General features: G+C 44.4%; 2 protein-coding genes across 2 annotated transcripts in view; one reads left to right on the top strand and one right to left on the bottom strand.

Annotated features, from left to right (window-relative positions):
- Window positions 1-2520: 2520 nt before the first annotated feature.
- Window positions 2521-11151, bottom strand: TPGS2 (tubulin polyglutamylase complex subunit 2). The gene is made up of 8 exons (XM_075269756.1): window positions 11081-11151; window positions 10359-10449; window positions 7357-7436; window positions 5288-5375; window positions 4965-5096; window positions 4643-4747; window positions 3659-3822; window positions 2521-2848 (listed from the first exon to the last, which is right to left on the bottom strand). Exons 2-8 carry the CDS (start codon window positions 10429-10431, stop codon window positions 2630-2632), a joined length of 861 nt encoding a protein of 286 aa, XP_075125857.1. The 5' UTR covers window positions 10432-10449; window positions 11081-11151; the 3' UTR covers window positions 2521-2629.
- Window positions 11152-11458: 307 nt separating this feature from the next.
- Window positions 11459-21741, top strand: part of KIAA1328 (KIAA1328 ortholog) — a 118426-nt gene continuing 108143 nt past the window's right edge. Inside the window, exons 1-4 of the mRNA XM_075269737.1 lie at window positions 11459-11515; window positions 12874-12909; window positions 14186-14331; window positions 18728-18825. Of these exons, the coding sequence (XP_075125838.1) occupies window positions 11467-11515; window positions 12874-12909; window positions 14186-14331; window positions 18728-18825 (329 nt within the window). The 5' untranslated portion in view covers window positions 11459-11466. The remainder of the gene's footprint in view (window positions 11516-12873; window positions 12910-14185; window positions 14332-18727; window positions 18826-21741) is intronic.

Here is a 21741-nt window from a genome sequence, read left to right on the forward strand (position 1 = left end):
GTGTTAGTTTAAAGAGGCTGCATCGCTTATCCTAGATCTGCAGCTTCTTCAAACAACTGATCGATCGGTGTCAGACCTAACACTTTACATAAATCGATAGTACTTCTGTCCATCATGTAGCTTCTATTTTGCATTACTTAGCAGTTTTCCACTTTGTGGATTCTATCTGTAGTTTGTAGTTCTCTCTGAACTGGTGGTTGGAGAATAGCTGCAATACAAAGCTCGTAGTATTTAGAGGAGAACCTGGTCCACAACTGACTGGCTGTCACTCACTCACAGAGTCCTAGGAGCATGCAGGACATATGCAGAGAAGTACTGACGAGGAATTAAAATACTTTTGTGGTGATAGAAAGCTCCATCATCAGACTAAACCTGTTTCTAAACAAGATCAGCGGGATTTCATAGAATAGTGGATAATTTGCACATCAATGGGGGTTCGTCCGCTCAGCCCCACTCAGTTTGGAATGGATTGGTGGTCAGGCAGCACACCGACTGCTCCATTTAGCTCAATGGGAGTGCTGAAGATGGCTGAAGTACAGCGCTCAGCTATCTTTGACACTCCCATTGAACTGATTAGAGAGGTAGATGTGCTGTCCAACTAAAGCTCCATTCACAGTGAGGAAAGTCCCCCGTTTTCCTAGTCAGTGGGGTCTGAGTGGTTGGACCCCCACTGATCAGCAAGTTATCCTCTGGATAGGAAATACTTTGTTTTGTGGGCATAGTTGCCATAGTCCCACCTCATATTTCAGGTCTCCCACCCAGAAAATAATGGTCACCACCGTCATCTGCATTACCGGGTATGGATATCCCCACCCGTGGGTCACTTTTCTCATTCATTTTAATCTCGCAGTTTTTTCTATGTAAGAGTTCATGTTAACTTAAGGGCGCTCGTCCCAATATTTGCCCAATATCCTTAGTGATCAACATTTACTATTATGCAAACAGAAGAGACGTCACAACTACAGTTATCAATGGGCGAATGGGTAAGGACAGAAATTCTTCTACGAAGTCACTGGCAGCGGTGAGTTCTCTTAAAGGGACACTTCTTTTATTTTCTGACAATAAATACATTGAATATGGTATGACCTCCAAATCTCCTACTTGATTATCAGGATGCAGCTAAGCAGGGGATAGCCAACCTAAATAACCACAGTAAATATGTATTTGCATTATATTCACATTCCTAGGGCGTACTCTTAATGTGAACAATTCCAAATAGCCGCTTTCACCTGTTCCAGTGTCCTCTTGCCATATGTTGGGCCAGATGTGTTGGCATGACTTTGTTTCATTGCCTAGAACAGCATAGAAGACTGTGCTATTCCATATAGAGGTGTGCAATAGAAACTATACATCAGTATTAGTCACAGCCGTCTATTGGAAATATAGGTCAGGAAATCCTCCTGACGGAAGGAGCAAACAATGTAGGATATGTAGGATCTGACTCATGTGAAGGCAGCACTGTCACAATAATGTTATCCGGTGATATCATGACATTACATTATATGATGCAAATCACACAAGCAGACTAAGAAAATAGGGTGTGTGTGCGTGTGTATATATATATATATATATATATATATATATATACACACATTTTTTTTTTACATTTTCCACATCACAAATACATATTATATCCTGCAATTTTGACTCTGAGCAATAAGCCTAATTATGGATTGACCCTTGACAATTCTGTATTCTGTTGTCTTTGCAGCAGTTACTTCATTTACATCACAGACAGGTTTACAATAGAAGACAATACTTACATACGTAAGACCCATCACTGCATCGCTACACTGTCACATATTTGCATATTTTTTACCCAGAATCCCTAACGGAGCAGGAATGACTTGTAAGTCTCCATACTGCCTATGTAGGCACACACTCTCCCTAATGTGTATGATTATCCCCTGACCCTGGTCAATAGTCTCTCACTCTGCCAAATCAGTATCCCTGCGCTATGCTGACGAGGTCCAAAAGACCGAAACAGCGCTGTCCATAGCTGGGAATCTGCTCCTTTTGGAATAGAAATACTAATTTGGCAATTAAATCCGCATCATGATAGTAGGCTTATTAACTGAGTCATGCATGATGTTAAGGCACCCGAGTGCATACCGAGGCACTGTTAATTAGATCCTGGAGAATAGATTTGCATATTTTTTACCCAGAATCCCTAGCGGAGCAGGAATGACTTGTAAGTCTCTGTACTGCCTATGTAGGCACACACTCTCTCTGATGTGTACGATTATCCCCTACACTGTCACAGTCTATCTGGTCCTCGACCTGCGCAGAGCATGCCTAGAAAAACTCTCCCTCAGACCTATGGCCATGACTATACTGTAAAGCGTATCAGCAAATGCTGTTAACCGAGCAAATGAGAAGCTCAGGCAAGATGGCCGCCCCCATAACCATTTGCAGAAAACAGAATAAAAAATGTGAAAATAAAAACAGATTAGAAAAAAGTGAAGCGTTTCATCTGATTTTAATAAATAATAAAAAAAACTGGTGATATACCCTAAAATAAATAATACAAAATGAGTTACTTCTAGTTAGTAATGACAATGTGAATAAATAGGAATGACGCTGTATACATGATCAGCGTCTACCTCCTGATAGTGAGGCGCCACTGATGTCACTTTCGAGGCACACCGGACTGCTCTGTTTTTTTGGAGGAAGAAAGGGGATTTTTCGGGAATCCTGCGGGTGGTCCTGGCAGCTTCTTCTTGGTTACTGGGGTTTTGTTTTTGCTCTTGAAGATTTTGTTTGGGTCCAGTTTGTTGATGAAGGAGTCTGGATCCTCGGACAGCTGCAATGGGCTGAAGGTGATGGGTTTGTACATGTTCATCCATTGCTGTCAGAGGAAGGACACAGGTTAGTGACTGATGGTAAAGATCTGTACAGGAGACGTATGGCATTAGCAAAATTACTGACAATATCACCTTCTCTATGTCTGTGTACCATGAATAGTTCTCTGAATTCAGCCAGTTCACGTCCCTATGTTCAGACTGCCGTGATCTTATTTTTAATGGCCATCACGTGGCTGCATTAAAGGGGTTTTGCAGTCCCAAATCTAATTTTCTTACTAATAACCTATCTGTTTGTCGGATTCAAACAGATTACATACTGATGACCTATCCTGTGGATAGTCAAACACCCCCGTTTTCAGGCTCAATGATAGTGGCATAACCCCTCTCACACTACCTACACTCTCACACCTCTCTACACTACCTTGTTTTTTTATGTGGATTGTGAGCCTCTATTTTTGCCTATCAGTATGTCTTTGGAGTATGGGAGGAAATCTACGCAAACACGAGGAGAACATACAAACTCTTTGTGGATGTTTTATCCTTGGCAGGATTCGAACCCAGGACTCCAGCGCTGCAAGGCTGCAGTGCTAACCAGTGAGCTGCCCCTGAACCAATATTTTATGCAACAATTTCAGTACAGGGTTTTGCACTTTAAGCCATGCCCATTTCCACTAAACCACTCCCCTTGTGATAGTAAGTGTCTACAACACATAATACATTTGATGTAAGGTATATATGCCAGTTTCTGGGCCAAGCAGAGGCAGAATTCTGGCACATTGAGCTTAGTGAATCCCCCTCCAGTGTTCAGAGGCTTTAGGGGGGTATATATTTTAGACAGTGAGATGAGTTCTGACCTTGGCCTGGGGGCTCAGCCCGTAGCTGGTGAAGGAGTACTGCCACTGCGGTAGCCCCAGGTGACACAGGAGTATACGGTAGTAAGCGGTAAAAGTGTCTGTGAGGAAATGCCAGTACAGCGCACGGTCCAGGAACCAAATTGTAGGATCAGGAGTCGTCTCACCTGATGGAGGAAAAACACAAGTCATTCTAAAGAAGTAATTCTCGGAAAATATAGCGATACTATAGAATGTGACCCTGGATCTTCCTTATACGTGATATGGTGGCAGTATATTATGTGACCGCAATCATACAAAGAGACTACGGAGCTCAGGTATTTACAGTAGCGCAATACAGACTATGAGGATGAATGTGGACACTACTACGCAGGCAGATGTCCACTGGATAAAGAAGGTGAAGATATCTACAGACTACATAGGGTGATGCAGATATCCACTGACTATACAGGGTGATGCAAACACTATAGCACAGGGCAATGCAGACAACCACTGACTACACAGGGAGATGTAGATGTCCATTGAATAAACAGGATGATACAGATGTCCACTGACTGCACAAGGAAAGGAAAAAATCCACAGACTACTTTGCAAATGTACACTGACTACACAGGGCGAGGAAGACATCCACAGACTACAATGGGTGATACAAATGTCCACTGACTACCAGGGTAATATAGATATCCACTGTCTACACAATTACATAAAACCATATGTCCATAGTCTAATGGATGTCCACTGCTTTCTGAACACAAAATGAGACTGAGTGGACTCCTAGCATGGACCCCAATATCCCCGATATGTGCAGCTGATGCTTCTGTATACCACAAATCCCAGTACAAGCCGTATACAAACAGAACCCAGAGGGCCATCACAGTGGAAAATACGGCTCCTCGTCACCTGTCTAATGATAAAATAAACACAGTGACGCCTCTCCAGCTCTGTGGAGATCAGGTCACTCAACCACAATCTGAAGCTCCAGCCAACCTGGTTTGTGTTTCTTGTAGACCAGACAGACTTTCCCATTTCCATCACATGGGTCCAGCTCAAAGATCACGTTCCGGGAATCAAAATGTGGTTTTTCTGGAAGGCCTTAAAAGAGAGATGGGTAGAAAGGATCATATTAAACAGCATCTTTGGGAAAAACTAAGAAATTCAACCACTGAGTGATTATACTTGGGTAACTGCAGGATGACACAAGCCGTGCTGACCCTGCCCGAACTCTAAGTAGAGATACTGTAGATTGTTATATATGGGAATCTGTCAGAGCAGATGGACATCACATAGGAATGGTGTCTGGTTTCTGTACCTTCCTCATCTGAATCGTCATCCAGGTCTGCAAGTGTTGGCGAGTTTGGCAGCGCACAGGACGAGGACCCTTTTAGATGAATCAGGTTGGAGATGCTATTGATCACCATGGAGCCCACCTGGACCGGGTTATCTGTCAGGAATAAAAGGAATAGGTAATAGGGGTAATAGGGCCAATGAAAATGCAATTTCCTAGAAATCAATGGAGCCATTTCTTAGTGTTATCTGTGTTTAGGAGAGCTGGCTGATGATATGGAGTTGTCATACTGCTTTCTTAGACTGCTGAATGGCAACTCTAGATGAAAGACATGAAGGAAAGCTCACCATCCAGCTTCACAGACCAGGACATGTGGAAGCCGTCGGTCATCAGATAGAAGTTCTTCAGATCTTCAGGTAACATACAGGAGTGTTTCTAGACAAGGAAAGAACAGTCATTCATCCTGACTGGCGTCCCTGCTGCTACAATGTAACGCATGATCAGCAGTTATAGTTTGCCGAATAGAAGATGGAAATTCTATTTGTAGGTAAACTTTGATATTTCTGCAATTTTCTTATGTTGTGTTTCAGTTCAGCAGCTTCTAAAAGGGAACCTGTCAGGTCCGATTGGGGCACCAAACCCATTACTTATAGGCCGGGGGTTTAGTGTTCCAAATCTCACGGTTTTAAACCTTTATACTTAGCTAGAGATGAGACTGATGGGTCTCATTGGACTCATCCCTGGTGTTCCCAGCACCTGCACAGTTTTTCAGCGAAGCTGTACAACCCTGCTGTACTGTACAAGTGTCGGAGGTAGGAGAAAAGAGAATGCTCTACCCCCTGCTGTGCCGAAAACTGTGGGAAAAGTAGCAGAATTGGTGGACACAGATGCGCCCCTGCTCCCCTTCACTTCAATGGGAGCGCCAGAGAATGCTAAAGTACATTGATCAGTAATTTATCCTTTATCCTATGAATAGAGGATATCCAAGGAGCAGGGTATAAGTATCTGAATATTACCCAGGGATCTCTTATGATGGACCTAGGAGTACCGGCGACATCATGACCTCAGGGTCATGTGATCCGAAGCAGTGTTCTGGCTCCTGTGTTGCTCCACACCCTCGTCTCCCGATATCACAGGTAATTAATTACCTTTGCTATAGGGGCTGCCTTTACCATATTCAGCCAGCCCCCCATAGCAAAGCTAATTAACTATATATGTGAAATAAAAGGGGGTGGAGCGACCCAGGGGTCAGAACACTTCTTTGGATCACATGACCCAGGGGTGACCATAAGCTATTCCACGGTCCAGGTACATAAATTATTATTTAAGTGATCCCATAGAGCAGGTAAGTAAATGACTACTCCCCGGAAAACCCCATTTAAGCTCTATTCACATGATTGATGTTCACAGCCATGGGATGGCATTTTTTTTTCCTTGGCTGCATTAAAATTAATGCATGTGAATGGGGATGATTACAGAACCAATTTGTAATGGACAGTCACAGCTCAGGACACATCCATAAAATCCGGCACCTTACAGATGCAAAACAACCATGAAAGTGTCTCTTTTGCACACTGGTCATATGAATCGAGCATTACTGTGACTGAGAGTCACTACTGCCCCCTTGTGGTACATTTTAAAGCATGAAGGGACATTTACAGGCTCTGCATCAATTTTGTTCTAGCTGTTACCTTCAACCATGAAGAAGAAAATAGAATAAATAAAAAATAAAAGCACAAACAACCTGATGGTATGGACTATTGTCATCAGTCTGAGTATTATAGAAATGGATGGGATCTGTCAACGTTTCCAAACTGGCCGTTTTTTTTTTTTTTGTGATCCAACACATATCATAGGCCATTTGGGTGAGGCAGTGCCATGTAGCAGTCTGACCGGGGCCACATACCGTGATCGCGGTGGGATAGTCGCTGCAATCCAGAGAAATAGCAATGTAGATGAGATTTCTACAGACCACCCACTTGCCAAAACTAAAACCCACAGTCCAAAGTGACTTACGCTGTGGGAATAATGCTACCTGTATTGATATACACTTCTCCACTTCTGTACCATTTCCAGCTCCCGTGTTGTCAGGGACGGTGCTCCAGTCCATTACATGGTGGCAGATGGAAGGACAGGAGTCTACATAGGCCGGACAGCCTGTGCCTGTGATGGTTTCTGGTGCGCAGTATGTTACTAAAGAGGAGGCTGAATGACCTGTATGGTTGTATGGTCACATGCCCCTCCATCTGCCACCATGTTATGGATGGGATCACCCCCGGACAAGATGTACCCTGGTCCCCCTCAGAAATATATTTACAAAGCGGCACAGCTTTTATATACAGTAGATTAATTTCATAGGTAAATGGGTCATGTTGTGAATGCTATACAGTCATCCCACCTGTAGGATGTTACTTACCTGCTCCCAGGAGACTATGGTGTGACGCTCGGCAGGAGGAATCTCCTCAATCTTCACCTCTGTCACCCCTGGAGACGACTCTGAGGAGTAAGAACACATAAATACTCTATACATACAGTCCTATGAAAAAGTTTGGGCACCCCTATTAATCTTAATCATTTTTAGTTCTAAATATTTTGGTATTTGCAACAGCCATTTCAGTTTGATATATCTAATAACTGATGGACACAGTAATATTTCAGGATTGAAATGAGGTTTATTGTACTAACAGAAAATGCGCAATATGCATTAAACCAAAATTTGACCGGTGCAAAAGTATGGGCACCTCAACAGAAAAGTGACATTAATATTTAGTACATCCTCCTTTTGCAAAGATAACAGCCTCTAGTCGCTTCCTGTAGCTTTTAATCAGTTCCTGGATCCTGGATAAAGGTATTTTGGACAAACAATTCAAGTTCAGTTAAGTTAGATGGTCGCCGAGCATGGACAGCCCGCTTCAAATCATCCCACAGATGTTCAATGATATTCAGGTCTGGGGACTGGGATGGCCATTCCAGAACATTGTAATTGTTCCTCTGCATGAATGCCTGAGTTGATTTGGAGCGGTGTTTTTGATCATTGTCTTGCTGAAATATCCATCCCCGGCGTAACTTCAACTTCGTCACTGATTCTTGAACATTATTCTCAAGAATCTGCTGATACTGAGTGGAATCCATGCGACCCTCAACTTTAACAAGATTCCCGATGCCGGCATTGGCCACACAGCCCCAAAGCATGATGGAACCTCCACCAAATTTTACAGTGGGTAGCATGTGTTTTTCTTGGAATGCTGTTTCTTTTTGGACGCCATGCATAACGCCTTTTTTTTTTATAACCAAACAACTCAATTTTTGTTTCCAAAATGAAGCTGCCTTGTCCAAATGTGCTTTTTCATACCTCAGGCAACTCTATTTGTGGCGTACGTGCAGAAACGGCTTCTTTCTCATCACTCTCCCATACAGCTTCTATTTGTGCAAAGTGCGCTGTATAGTTGACCGATGCACAGTGACACCATCTGCAGCAAGATGATGCTGCAGCTCTTTGGAGGTGGTCTGTGGATTGTCCTTGACTGTTCTCACCATTCTTCTTCTCTGCCTTTCTGATATTTTTCTTGGCCTGCCACTTCTGGGCTTAACAAGAACTGTCCCTGTGGTCTTCCATTTCCTTACTATGTCCCTCACAGTGGAAACTGACAGGTTAAATCTCTGAGACAACTTTTTGTATCCTTCCCCTGAACAACTATGTTGAACAATCTTTGTTTTCAGATCATTTGAGAGCGGGCTGTCCATGTTCGGCGACCATCAAACTTAACTGAACTTGAATTGTTTTGTAGAAAGAAATGGTCCAAAATCCCTTCATCCAGGATCCAGGAACTGATTAAAAGCTACAGGAAGCAACTAGAGGCTGTTATCTTTGCAAAAGGAGGATGTACTAAATATTAATGCCACTTTTCTGTTGAGGTGCCCATACTTTTGCACAGGTCAAATTTTGGTTTAATGCATATTGCACATTTTCTGTTAGTACAATAAACCTCATTTCAATCCTGAAATATTACTGTGTCCATCAGTTATTAGATATATCAAACTGAAATGGCTGTTGCAAACACTAAAATATTTAGAACTAAAAATGATTAAGATTAATAGGGGTGCCCAAACTTTTTCATAGGACTGTATATGGAAATTGTCATGCGATTCTTTTGGGGGTCTGAAGATGACATGTCTTCCTTAAAGGAATAGCCAATCCCTGCCTGCTGTGCTGAAATCACTATGGATAAAATGTCACCATGACCAACAGCGGCTGGCCACAAATGATGTCATCATGCACCACTGGAGATAGGGAAAAGACTGGCAGATAAGATGTGGAGAAGTATTAGTAAGGCAAGTATACCAAGTGTATTATTTGCCTATGCTACAAAGGTTGAATACATTCTGTAATGGAGTTAGCCACAGACAACTTTAGGGATAAGTTGTTCCCTATGTGAATGGAGAAATATTGGCATTGCAGGACCACTACTCAATACACTTACGGGACTATGGAGCGCTGGTCACACATGCATATTACCTCTCCATTCACACGGGATCCCTCCCTTTCTTGTGATTCCACTGATCAGACATTTATCCACTTTCCTTTGGATATGGGATAAATGGGGTTCATGGGCAACACCATTAAACATTTGTTGCCTACAGAAAGTGTCCAACTACCATACCCACATTAAAGGGGGGGTCCATACATCCCTTCCTACCTGATCTGACGCTGGGTATGGAAAGATGCACCTGCCTACTTGGTGGTAGAGTTGCAAAGGTAACTGTCCAACACCTGTTGAGCATGGTGTATAGATGCAATTCTAAGTAAATAGTTGCTAACTTATTACACAACGTAGTCATTTCAGAAAGCATGGGATTCTGGACTAAAATGTAATGCACTGTAATTAAAAATGTTACGGGTTTTCTTCCTATAACACCTCTCTCCTGCCACTAGGTGTCTCCTTTCTAGCTAATTTGCTGTTCACTCCCAGTTACTAGGTAAGTTCTGTCCTCCGTTATCTTTATAAGGAAAACATCGTCACAGTGAGTGGAGGGGGATGGACTGGTTTTCAGTGGAGAATGTAGATGCTAAGATCCCTCACACCCGCCACATGTCTGCAACAGATTTCTCTGTACACTGCAGAACCTGAAACCTTACAATGTAAGAAAAGTTTACTTTATGTATTTGGAATCAGCCTCAAAATCTGCCTGAAAAAACAACTCCCATTCATTTCAATGGGAATCAGTAGCAGATTTTTTCCTCTAGCTGATATTTTCATCTAGAGGAAAAAAAGCAACATGATCCATCTTCAGCCTTGAAAAACCCATTGAAATCAATGGGAGGTGGAAAAACCGCTAGTGGTTTTTTTTATAAAACCGCTAGCCTTTGTCTACAGGACCAGCAACAACCCCTGCCCCCCAATTACCACAGCCTCTTACCCAAAATCTTACTAATTCCCAGGGTGATTTTCTCGATATGAGACGCCATTACGTTTTCATTCTTCTCTCCCATCTTTATGCAATTCTGGACCTAAAGAGAGTCACAGGGCAACCATTAAAATAAATAGATTATGGAGAATGTCCCTCCAAAATAATAATAATAATAATAAAAAGCGTCAGTAAATAAAATCCCAGCATTGTCCTCTTATCTTCAATAGTTACATCTATATATACATGGCTGACATCACAGATCATATAGACACGGTCAGCCATCTTTTTCAGACTCATTCTGTCATGTTTTATTAGGCTAGGGCTACAGTGAAATTTGGATGCGAGTCCTATTGTGCGACCAAAGACCGCCGGGTCAGTCTGTGACTCCTTGACTAATGCAAGTGAAAGAATTGGCATTACGACACCGAGGACGCCATAATCACAGCTTGTAGTCGCTAAAAAGTCGAGCCTCATTGTTTTTATGTAATTCCACACGACTATGGCTGTGTTCACACATCGCAGTTTTTACCACTACATTTAAAATTGAGCGCTCACACAGCAATTTTGAAAAGCCATGAACTGCATCATGTGAACACAGCCCTATAGTGTCCGCCTTCAGTCTAGGATTTGTATCTAGGTTTCTGCATCATCAATGCAAATGAATGGAAAAAACAAAAGTGACCAGTGATGGTGAAGACAAATGACATTGCTATTGCATGCTATATACATACATCCCCCTCAGACCTCCACACCCGGCTCTGTACACTACTCTCCTTCCCTTCAGTAACCAGGATACACAACCCACCCAATAAGGCATTCTGGGAGTTGTAGTTTTCTACGATTGTCAACTATCCCATAGCAATGCATGCTGGAAGTTGTAGTTTCGATATTTCTCATTCTGAAGAGAAATTACTCACAACAAACTACCACTCCCATAAAGCATTGCGCTGGGAGTCTGACGTCACTAACGTCTACGCTCCTAGTCCTGCGTGTGACAACACTATGGACCAATCGAAATGAGAATGCTTAGAAAAGTAGCCAATGAGAGCTCAGGGGGTCGAGGAGGGCGGGATTTGGACTTGGTTGCTGGGGCGCCGGGGGTGGCGGGTGTTTGAAGATGGCGGATGTTGCTGGGGAAGGAGCTGCAGCGTATTGGAGTCAGGACAGTATCCTTTACCGGGAAGTCTGTGTGAGGAGAGGAGCGGAGTAGACGCCGTGTCCTGGGAGCTGCTTGGTGTATGTATTGTGCTATAGAGAGAGTGAGTGTGTTCTATAGAGGGGAGGAGGCTCAGGATTACCTTATACAATGTGGTCAGTAAGTGGCTGCTCTTAGGGATGGAGAACAAGCAGTGTCATGGCTGTAATAGAGAGAGAGTGCTGTTGTGCTAGAGAGTAAGAAGAAGAGCGCTTATGGCTGTCATAGAGAGATGTACAGCGCTGTCGTCGGCGCGGAGCCAAGGGCGCTGACGACTGTGGTCGGCGCGGAGCCAAGGGCGCTGACGACTGTGGTCGGCGCGGAGCCAAGGGCGCTGACGGCTGTGGTCGGCGTGGAGCCAAGGGCGCTGACGGCTGTCGTCGGCGCGGAGCTAAGCGCGCTCATGGCTGTCGTCGGTGCGGAGCCAAATGCGCTGACTGCTGTTGTCGGCGCGGAGCCAAGCGTGCTGATGGCTGTCATCGGCGCGGAGCCAAGCGCGCTGGTGGCTGTCGTCGGCGCGGAGCCAAGCGCGGTCAGCTGTCGTGGACACGGAGCCAAGCGCGCTGATGGCTGTCGTCGGTGCGGAGCCAAGCGCGCTGTCGTCGGCGCGGAGCCAAGCGCGCTCATGGCTGTCGTCTGCGCGGAGCCAAGCGCGCTCATGGCTGTCGTCTGCGCGGAGCCAAGCGCGCTCATGGCTGTCGTCGGCGCGGAGCCAAGCGCGCTCATGGCTTTCGTCGGTGCGGAGCCAAGCGCGTTGACTGCTGTCGTCGGCGCGGAGCCAAGCAATCCTGGCTGTTGAAAGAGTACATAGGATTGATGCTCAGCTATTGTTGGGAAGAATGAGAAGTGCTCAGCGAGTTGTCACATCTAGAGATGAGCGAACAGTGTTCGGATCAGCCGATCCGAACAGCACGCACCCATAGAAATGAATGGAAGCACCTGTGACGCCGGCAGAGTCAGTGTCACAGGTGCTTCCATTTATTTCTATGGGTGCGTGCTGTTAGGATCGGCTGATCCGAACACTGTTCGCTCATCTCTAGTCACATCCTATGATGGGGCAGATCACTAACTACACTGTAGTATGACCCCTATATTGCTGCCAGTGTTACCCTACAGGGATCACAAGACCGTGTTACTGATTTCACGCCGTTTGCAGTAGGTATGGGTGAGACAGAGCATGGTCATATAGTATCTACCTGTTAGAGAATGAGTGTCTTGGAGGTTGTGCGAGCTGCTTGAGTGTGTCTAGGATGTCTCATTATTGAGGACTTGCTGCTATGTGATGCTACTGATCCCGTGTCTCTGAGGTTTCCTAAATGTCTCCTATAGATTCGGACGAGGAGCAGCAAATGGTCTACATCCCAGGTAGTCTACGTGTCCTGCTTGTGTCCCATGTCCGCCTCTGCCCTGGTTTTTATGAAATCTACCATATTGTAGCACCGTGCTGAGAGTACTGGATTATCAGGCTTTCTAAAGAACTGCATGTGGGATTAAAGGGGTTTTCTGGGACCCCCAACGATAAAGAGGTTGCGGTGCACATGAATGCTGAACCTTCTTTTGCTGTTGCCTTCACATTCATCAGCCGCTGCTCAGTCCACTCAAGTTAATAGGAGTGAGCTGCGATACCAAGCACAGCCCCTGGTAATGTACTGCAGTGCGCTTGGTCTACGACTAAGAGACGCCAGCGTTTTGCAAACAGCTGATCTTTGGGGGTTCGACAACCAGGACACCACAATTTATTTCATGATGCATGTGTCCCAGAAAACCCCTGTAATCCCTCAGTAGATCAGCTTGCTGTCAGTAAGTTCTTGTTTGTATTCAGACACTGTCCTTGTCCTGTTCGCTCAGCTGGTTCCAGTCTATATAGTTATCTATGAGCTAGAACAGCGGCACACACCGTACAGCTTGCTGCAATGTATTAATAATATAATGTCTTCAGTTTGCTAACATGGGCATCAATAAGACCGTTTTAAAGGGGTTGTCTCATTGCAGACCACCTTAATATGGGAGGGACTAAATGGATAGGCGTCCAGGACATCCTAGTAGAATCTGCAGCCAACTAGACATGACCTTGTATTAGATGGGGGACTCTGGTTACCCTTTATAATGTCATTATGGCCTAATGGTGCTCATGGGGCCCCCTCTCTTTAGATCACTCATGAGTAATCCCTTCCAGTTTTATAAAAAAGAATCTATAGGGGCAATTTGGGCACTAAGCCACACACAGGCCCTCATGGACTTGGGGTTTAGTGTCTCACGTAGCCCAGTGATAAAGCCATCCATGCTCACAATAAAAATGTTTGCACCCCCAAGCACTACTGTAAGAAAAAGGACTTGGCACATGACTAGAATAGGGTATGTACAGGCCTCTATGGCACCGTGCTTTTCTGTTTATGCCTTTAGATTTCATGCTCAGATTTTATCTCAGATTTTCTATTGTGGATGTATTGTGTGCTGGCAGCATTGCCTCTAGCAGAGAATATCCCCAACGTGGTGCAGTACATGGAGCCCCAGGAGACTCCGTGAGGTACAGGAGACCTTACTGTGTCTTTTCTGCTCGGTCTCCAAGGATGTAGGATTATTGAGATGTGCGTCTTGTGTCCTTTTTGTAGCTGATCTTTTCTATGTTCATATTATTTAGGACTCTGTAGAGAAGGAAACTGCAGATCGGCTCCTAAGACTAAGAGCTCGAAGGCTGTTGGTACAAAGCCGGCGAACACGCGTCCCAGCCCTGCTGCGAAGATGGATCTATTATCAGACTGGGGGCAGAATCATTATGAGCAGCAGGTAACGTCGGTCATGATGCCAGCAGTCTGTACCCTATTTACTGACCAGCAGTGAATATGTGAACATACTTATATTATCACAATTGTACAGTATAAGATGCAAAATGCAGGAACACACAAACTGAGATCAGACATGCTTTCTACATTTAGAATTAGACTTAAAGGGGTTGTCTGGGATAACTATAAAACCTTACACTAATCTAACCCCCCCCCCCCCCCCGCCTACTTTCTAAATGACATAATTAGTCAAAAATGTATGTTTACCCATATGCCTGGGGCGGTCATGTGACGACCCCAGGGACAGTTTCTGATTATCTGGTGATGATCTGCGAGGGTGGGAACCTGCACAGTAGAGATGTATGCTGGGACTACTGCACGCTGGCAGTCACAAAACAGGAGGAGCTGTTCCCCACAGAAGGAAGCCTGGATAAGAAGAAGACAAAGTATAATCGGGTACAGAGTTGGAGTGAGAGGAATATCTAGGAAGACAGGGATGGGGGCAGGAGGGAGATAAAGTGAGAGCCTACAGCTACCAGAATGCATTGCACTCACTATTCTGCTGGTGCAGTCACTGTGTACATACATTACATTACTTATCCTGTATTATACTCCAGAGCTGCCCTCACTATTCTGCTGGTGCAGTCACTGTGTACATACATTACATTACTTATCCTGTACTGATCCTGAGTTACATCCTGTATTATACTCCAGAGCTGCACTCACTATTCTGCTGGTACAGTCACTGTGTACATACATTACATTACTTATCCTGTACTGATCCTGAGTTACATCCTGTATTATACTCCAGAGCTGCACTCACTATTCTGCTGGTGCAGTCACTGTGTACATACATTACATTACTTATCCTGTATTATACTCCAGAGCTGCGCTCACTATTCTGCTGGTACAGTCAGTGTACATACATTACATTACTTATCCTGTATTATACTCCAGAGCTGCGCTCACTATTCTGCTGGTACAGTCACTGTGTACATACATTACATTACTTATCCTGTATTATACCCCAGAGCTGCACTCACTATTCTGCTGGTGCAGTCACTGTGTACATATATTACATTACTTATCCTGTACTGATCCTGAGTTACATCTTGTATTATACTCCAGAGCTGCACTCACTATTCTGCTGGTGCAGTCACTGTGTACATACATTACATTACTTATCCTGTACTGATCCTGAGTTACATCTTGTATTATACTCCAGAGCTGCACTCACTATTCTGCTGGTACAGTCACTGTGTACATACATTACATTACTTATACTGTATTATACCCCAGAGCTGCACTCACTATTCTGCTGGTGCAGTCACTGTGTACATATATTACATTACTTATCCTGTACTGATCCTGAGTTACATCCTGTATTATACTCCAGAGCTGCACTCACTATTCTGCTGGTACAGTCACTGTGTACATACATTACATTACTTATCCTGTACTGATCCTGAGTTACATCCTGTATTATACTCCAGAGCTGCACTCACTATTCTGCTGGTACAGTCACTGTGTACATACATTACATTACTTATCCTGTACTGATCCTGAGTTACATCCTGTATTATACTCCAGAGCTGCACTCACTATTCTGCTGGTACAGTCACTGTGTACATACATTACATTACTTATCCTGTACTGATCCTGAGTTACATCCTGTATTATACTCCAGAGCTGCGCTCACTATTCTGCTGGTACAGTCAGTGTGTACATACATTACATTACTTATCCTGTACTGATCCTGAGTTACATCTTGTATTATACTCCAGAGCTGCACTCACTATTCTGCTGGTACAGTCACTGTGTACATACATTACATTACTTATCCTGTACTGATCCTGAGTTATATCCTGTATTATACTCCAGAGCTGCACTCACTATATGCACTCTATGGCAACCTTAAGCTTTGGTCATGGACATGGCGATTCCTGTAATAATGGAGCTCGCTTCTGACAAGTTGAGATTTGTTCCATCAGTCATCATTTTGAGTAGTGATCACTATTATTGACTACTCATGATGTGAAGGGTGATATTTCATAGGGAAATTGGTTTATATGGGAAATGGCTATTCTATTATTCATTGTGGCTGGTGGGTGAACAGGTAGGATTAACAGCAGTCAGCCATCATGTGGCCATTTTAACAAAAATGAAGGTATATGGATATATTCACTTGTATTCTGCCTTTGTTCTTAGTCTTAACCAGACCGCCATATCCTATAGTTGTCCATTTTGATGGCTCAGTAGAAGTCAATGGGGAAGATTTATCTAGACTAAATTCACTTTTGCAATGGGCTCTCCACTAGGGGCCTGAATGACGGAGAGCCCATCTGCTAAAACAGAGGTTACCTGTGGACCCCATAGACTATAATGGGGTCTGCTGAGTGTGCGTCTATCTGCCGTTTTTAGACTGAACCCAGTGGAGAGAACAGTCCTCTGTGCAGAGTATTTTTGTCCGAATCTCCAACACAGATGTGAGCCTAGCTTAAGACTGGCATATCAGGACCAAAATGGCGCAGGGAATGTGAGATTTATGAATGGGCCCTGTGCCAGAATGTAAACTTTCGCTGGTCAGCAACTGGTTTAGTCTTCCATTCTAACTCATGCCAGAAAAATAGCGTGAGTTCTAATAAACCTGTCCATCCCCACCCACACTCACACGATGTGACAGGGGAGACATGAATTGGGGCTTATGGTGCATGTTTGGAACAAATATGGGCTCTGCGTCTAACGTGTTCCTCAATATCCTCCTACACCAGAAAACTGGTGAAGGAAATCCAATTTCTCAGAGGACTATCCATTTTGACAGCTGTCAGATTCCTCTGTCTTCTGCAGACATTAGGCACATGAAAAGTTTTATGGTTGTGTGAATACGGCCTCAGTAAATTCCCATCTCTATGTCCATTTCATTCCAAGTCTGAGGCCACATGTTGTGGAAATGTAACAGGACAGTTTTCACAAATGCACAGACCCATTAGAAATCAATGGATCCATTTTTAAAGATGGCGGAATGGCTTGACGTCCATGTTCTGTCCATTAATAACAGATAAGTAGGTTGGGTCAAAAACCAAGTGAAAGCCGTGTCCCATCCTGCTCTTCCCCATACACTTTGTTGTCCCAAAATTTACAAGGGTTGCACAAAATTGCAATAAAGTCAGATTTTTGTGCAAATGTGACTTTTAAAGCTCCCCTCTTTTTAAAGGGAATCTACCATATTTTTTTTTCTTGATCACACATAGGAATAGCCTTAAGAAAGACTATTCTTCTCCTACCTTTAGATGTCTTCTTCGCGCCGCCATTCGTTATATAATCCGGTTTCCGTTGTTATGCAAATGACTTTTCTCGGCACACTGGGGGCGGTTCCCAGCGCTCAAACAGCACTGGGGGCGTCCCCAATGCTGCGAGAGAAATCTTCAGCGACGCCTCATCTTCTTCAGGAACGGCTTATCTGCGCGTCTTCTTCCGGAGTTGGGTTCTAACGTCTAGGCCTCGGCTAGAGCCGACTGCACATGCCCACAGGCCACAAGAAAATCACAGCTTTCTGTCTAAGCGGCCATTTTTCTTGTGGCCGGTGGGCATGCACAATCAGCTCTGCCCGAGGCCTAAAAGTTTGAACCCAGCTCCGGAAGAAGAACAGTGAAGAGGGCGTTTCTGAAGAAGATGGCTGCAGCGCTGCAGAGTTCTCTCGCAGTATTGGGGACGCTCCCAGTGCTGTTTGGGGGCTGGGGCTCATGCCCAGTTCTGCGAGAGAACTCATTTGCATAATGACGGAAACCGGATTATATACCGAACGGCGGCGCGGAGAAGATATCTAAAGGTAGGAGCAGAATAGTCTTTCTTAAGGCTATTCCTATGTGTGATTGTGATTTTAATGGTAGGATCCCTTTAATCTTGCATTGCTTACCACTCAAGATCTCTGCTTGATCTAATTGAATGGAAAAGATTTTGGCATCCAAAGGCTGACAGAGGTGCGGGGTGTGTTACAGGGTGGCAAAGTCTCTCCCTACATGTTTGTTGGTTTTGGATATGATCAGATTTTATATCAAATATAGACAGTAAGGGGAGGACAGAACTGCAATTGGACAAGGAGGTTTTGGAAAAACCTCTCCAGTATTTTTAGCTCTGCTTCTCCTGAGCTGTTTCGGAATATTTGGTGATCATTTTCGAAGTGTCTGTTAAGTCTCTGGCATCTTGCAGTCTGTTTTGCAGCGGCAGTCGCCTCTTATGGCGCTAATCTTCGAGCTGCCTTTGAGGTTTCTTTAGTCTCCTTTGTGATGTCTCCGTCGGTAATTGTATAGTAAAGGATTACCTCTGCCGTCCCGTGTCTGCGCCCTCGTTCAGGTGACCCGCCGCCTCATGAAGTGTCCTCTCTCTTCCTCTCTCTCCAGGTGGTTCAGCCAGAAGCTGGGATAAGAAGTGCATCTTTGAAGGATTTGTGCCCAGAAGACAAGAGACGAATTGCAAATCTAATCAAAGAGCTTGCGAGGTGAGACGTCCCTCTACCGCCTGATCTCCTGCGCTTAGCCAGACTTTACATGGCTTTCCAGGGTACGAGGATCAACAAGCACTGTCATATCAGATGGAGATAACACGATTACACTGGAAATGGGGGATACAATAGCTCTGCAGTGAAGAGGTGTACGACATGTGCTAAGATGAGGATCAGGCTTGGGTATAATGAGAATCTGAAGTGCTGCAGCATTAGATGTGCTACGTATTTGTCATATGAACGCCACATAATGGCTTTTCCTGCACGACTACTTATACTACAGGGGAGTTCATGCTAAAACTGTGTTGTGGAAATAAAAAATCAACAGGGAGTTCTTTAGACACTCATGGTTTATGCTAAGGAAGGGTCCATATAGGTTCGGGCCCTTGCATCTTCATATCTTGTGCTTGGTGTATATAGACTATGCTTACCAGCAAATCCAGTCTTACTTCTTCTCTAGATATTCTTGTTCTGCTGCTTTCCAGTCCTGAAACTGGATATACAGGTAGCTATTGGCTGTTTCTCAAGTACCTTGATGTCTCTATTGCCTTGTGAAATGAAAGAGTACTGTCATTAATTGTGTAAAATTGGCCCAATTTTGCAATTATGAGCCCTACTTTGGTGCATTATTTGTCTTTAGTACCTTTCTGCTCTCCTGAATCTACAGTGCACCATCTGCATTGGGCTGTCAGACTGTGTAGGGGAATCACCCGGTGAAATGCAGGATAGTAAATGTGATTATACTCAGCATTAGCAGGGTTAACAGAGGAATGACATAGCAGAGTGCTAGGAGCAGATGCCGCAGAATTGTTCCATGGGGAATATAGAGCTTTCCTAAAACAGGTATGTCTGAGAAGTTGCAACTCGTATACCACAAGAGCTGACAGATCCTCTATACAGTGTTGGCCAAAAGTATTGGCACCCCTGCAGTTCTGTCAGATAATACTCAGTCTCTTCCAGAAAATGATTGCAAGCACAAACTCTTTGGTATTAATATCTTCATTTATTTTGCTTGCAATGAAAAAACACAAAAGAGAATGAAAAAAAGTCAAATCATTGATCATTTTACACAAAACTCCAAAAGTGGGTCGGACAAATGTATTGGCACCCTCAGCCTAATACTTGGTAGCACAACCTTTATACAAAATAACTGCGCACAACCGCTTCCGGTAACCATCAATGAGTTTCTTACAAGGCTCTGCTGGAATTTTAGACCATTCTTCTTTGGCAAACTGCTCCAGGTTCCTGAGATGTGAAGGGGGCCTTCTCCAAACTGCCATCAAGAGATCTCTCCTCCCCCACAGGTGTTCTATGGGATTCAGGTCTGGACTCATTGCTGCCACTTTACAAGTCTCCAGGGCTTTCTCTCACCACCATTTTTCTAGTGCTGATCTGAAGTGTGTTTTGGGTCATTGTTAGAGATGAGCGAACAGTAAAATGTTCAAGATTCGATATTCATTTCGAGTAGCCCCTCAATATTCGACTACTTGAATTGAATATCAAACCCTATTATAGTCTATGGGGGGAAAATGCTCGTTTCAGGGGTAGGCAACGTTCGATCAAATTATACTTACCAAGTCTACGAGTGAGGGTCGGGCTGGATCCTCCGAGAAGTCTTCTCTGTGTATCGTCCCTGCGGCATCTTCCGGCTCTGAATTCACTCTGCCAGGCATCGGGCCTGGGCAGAGCCGACTGCGGATGTCCGCACTACAAGCCGGCATGCGCAGTCGGCTCTGCCCAGGCCCGATGCCTGGCAGAGTGAATTCAGAGCTGGAAGACGCCGCGGGGAAGCTGCACTGAGAAGACTTCTAAAGGTAGGAGAAGAACCAGCGTTGATTGGCCGACTGTATAGCATTTGGCCAATCAATGCTGGTTCTGCATCGTTCTTTTCCATTCGAATAGCAAGTGGTACTCGATCGAGTACGAATATTTCGAATACCGTAGTATTCGATCGAATACCTACTCGATCGAGTACTACTCGCTCATCTCTAGTCATTGTCCTGCTGGAAGACCCATGACCTCTGAGGGAGACCCAGCTTTCTCACACTGGGCCCTACATTATGCTGCACAATGTGTTGGTCGTCTTCAGACTTCATAATGCCTTGCACACGGTCAAGCAGTCCAGTGCCAGAGGCAGCAAAGCAACCCCTAAACATCAAGGAACCTCCGCCATGTCTGACTGTAGGGACCGTGTTCTTTTCTTTGAAGGCCTCTTCTTTTTTCCTGTAAACTCTGTGTTGATGCCTTTGCCTATTTTTGTCTCATCTGACCAGAGAACATTTTTTCAAAACTTTTTTGACTTTCTCAGGTAAGTTTTGGCAAACTCCAGCCTGACTTTTTTCTGTCTCTGGGTAAGAAGTGGGGTCTTCCTGGGTCTCCTACCATACAGTCCCTTTTCATTCAGACGCTGACGGATAGTACAGGTTGACACTGTTGTACCCTCGGACTGCAGGGCAGCTTGAACTTGTTTGGATGTTAGTTGAGGTTCTTTATCCACCATCCGAACAATCTTGCGTTGAAATCTCTCGTCAATTTTTCATTTCCGTCCACATCTAGGGAGGTTAGCCACAGTGCCATGGGCTTTACACTTCTTGATGACACTGCGCACGGTAGACAGAGGAACATTCAGGTCTTTGGAGATGGACTTGTAGCCTTGAGATTTCTCATGCTTCCTCACAATTTTGCTTCTCAAGTCCTCCGACAGTTCTTTGGTCTTCTTTCTTTTCTCCATGCTCAATGTGGTACACATGAGGACACAGGACAGAGGTTGAGTCAACTTTAATCCATTTCAACTGGCTGCAAGTGTGATTGTTATTGCCACCACCTGTTAGGTGCCTCAGGTAAGTAACAGGTGCTATTAATTACACAAATTAGAGAAACATCACATGATTTTTCAAACAGTGCCAATACTTT

Source organism: Leptodactylus fuscus, chromosome 1 (genome assembly GCF_031893055.1).
Source record: "Leptodactylus fuscus isolate aLepFus1 chromosome 1, aLepFus1.hap2, whole genome shotgun sequence".
NCBI lineage: Eukaryota > Metazoa > Chordata > Amphibia > Anura > Leptodactylidae > Leptodactylus > Leptodactylus fuscus.

What these genes read in the sequence shown, in the direction of transcription:
- TPGS2 (XM_075269756.1), bottom strand. Translation starts at nt 10,431, where the DNA reads ATGGGAGAGAAGAATGAAAACGTAATGGCGTCTCATATCGAGAAAATC. An exon ending in CCATAGTCTCCTGGGAGCAG is followed by an intron (nt 5,376 to 7,356) that starts GTAAGTAACATC and finishes TTCCTTGTCTAG; the next exon opens with AAACACTCCTGTATGTTACC. An exon ending in CTACAAGAAACACAAACCAG is followed by an intron (nt 3,823 to 4,642) that starts GTTGGCTGGAGC and finishes TTCCTCCATCAG; the next exon opens with GTGAGACGACTCCTGATCCT.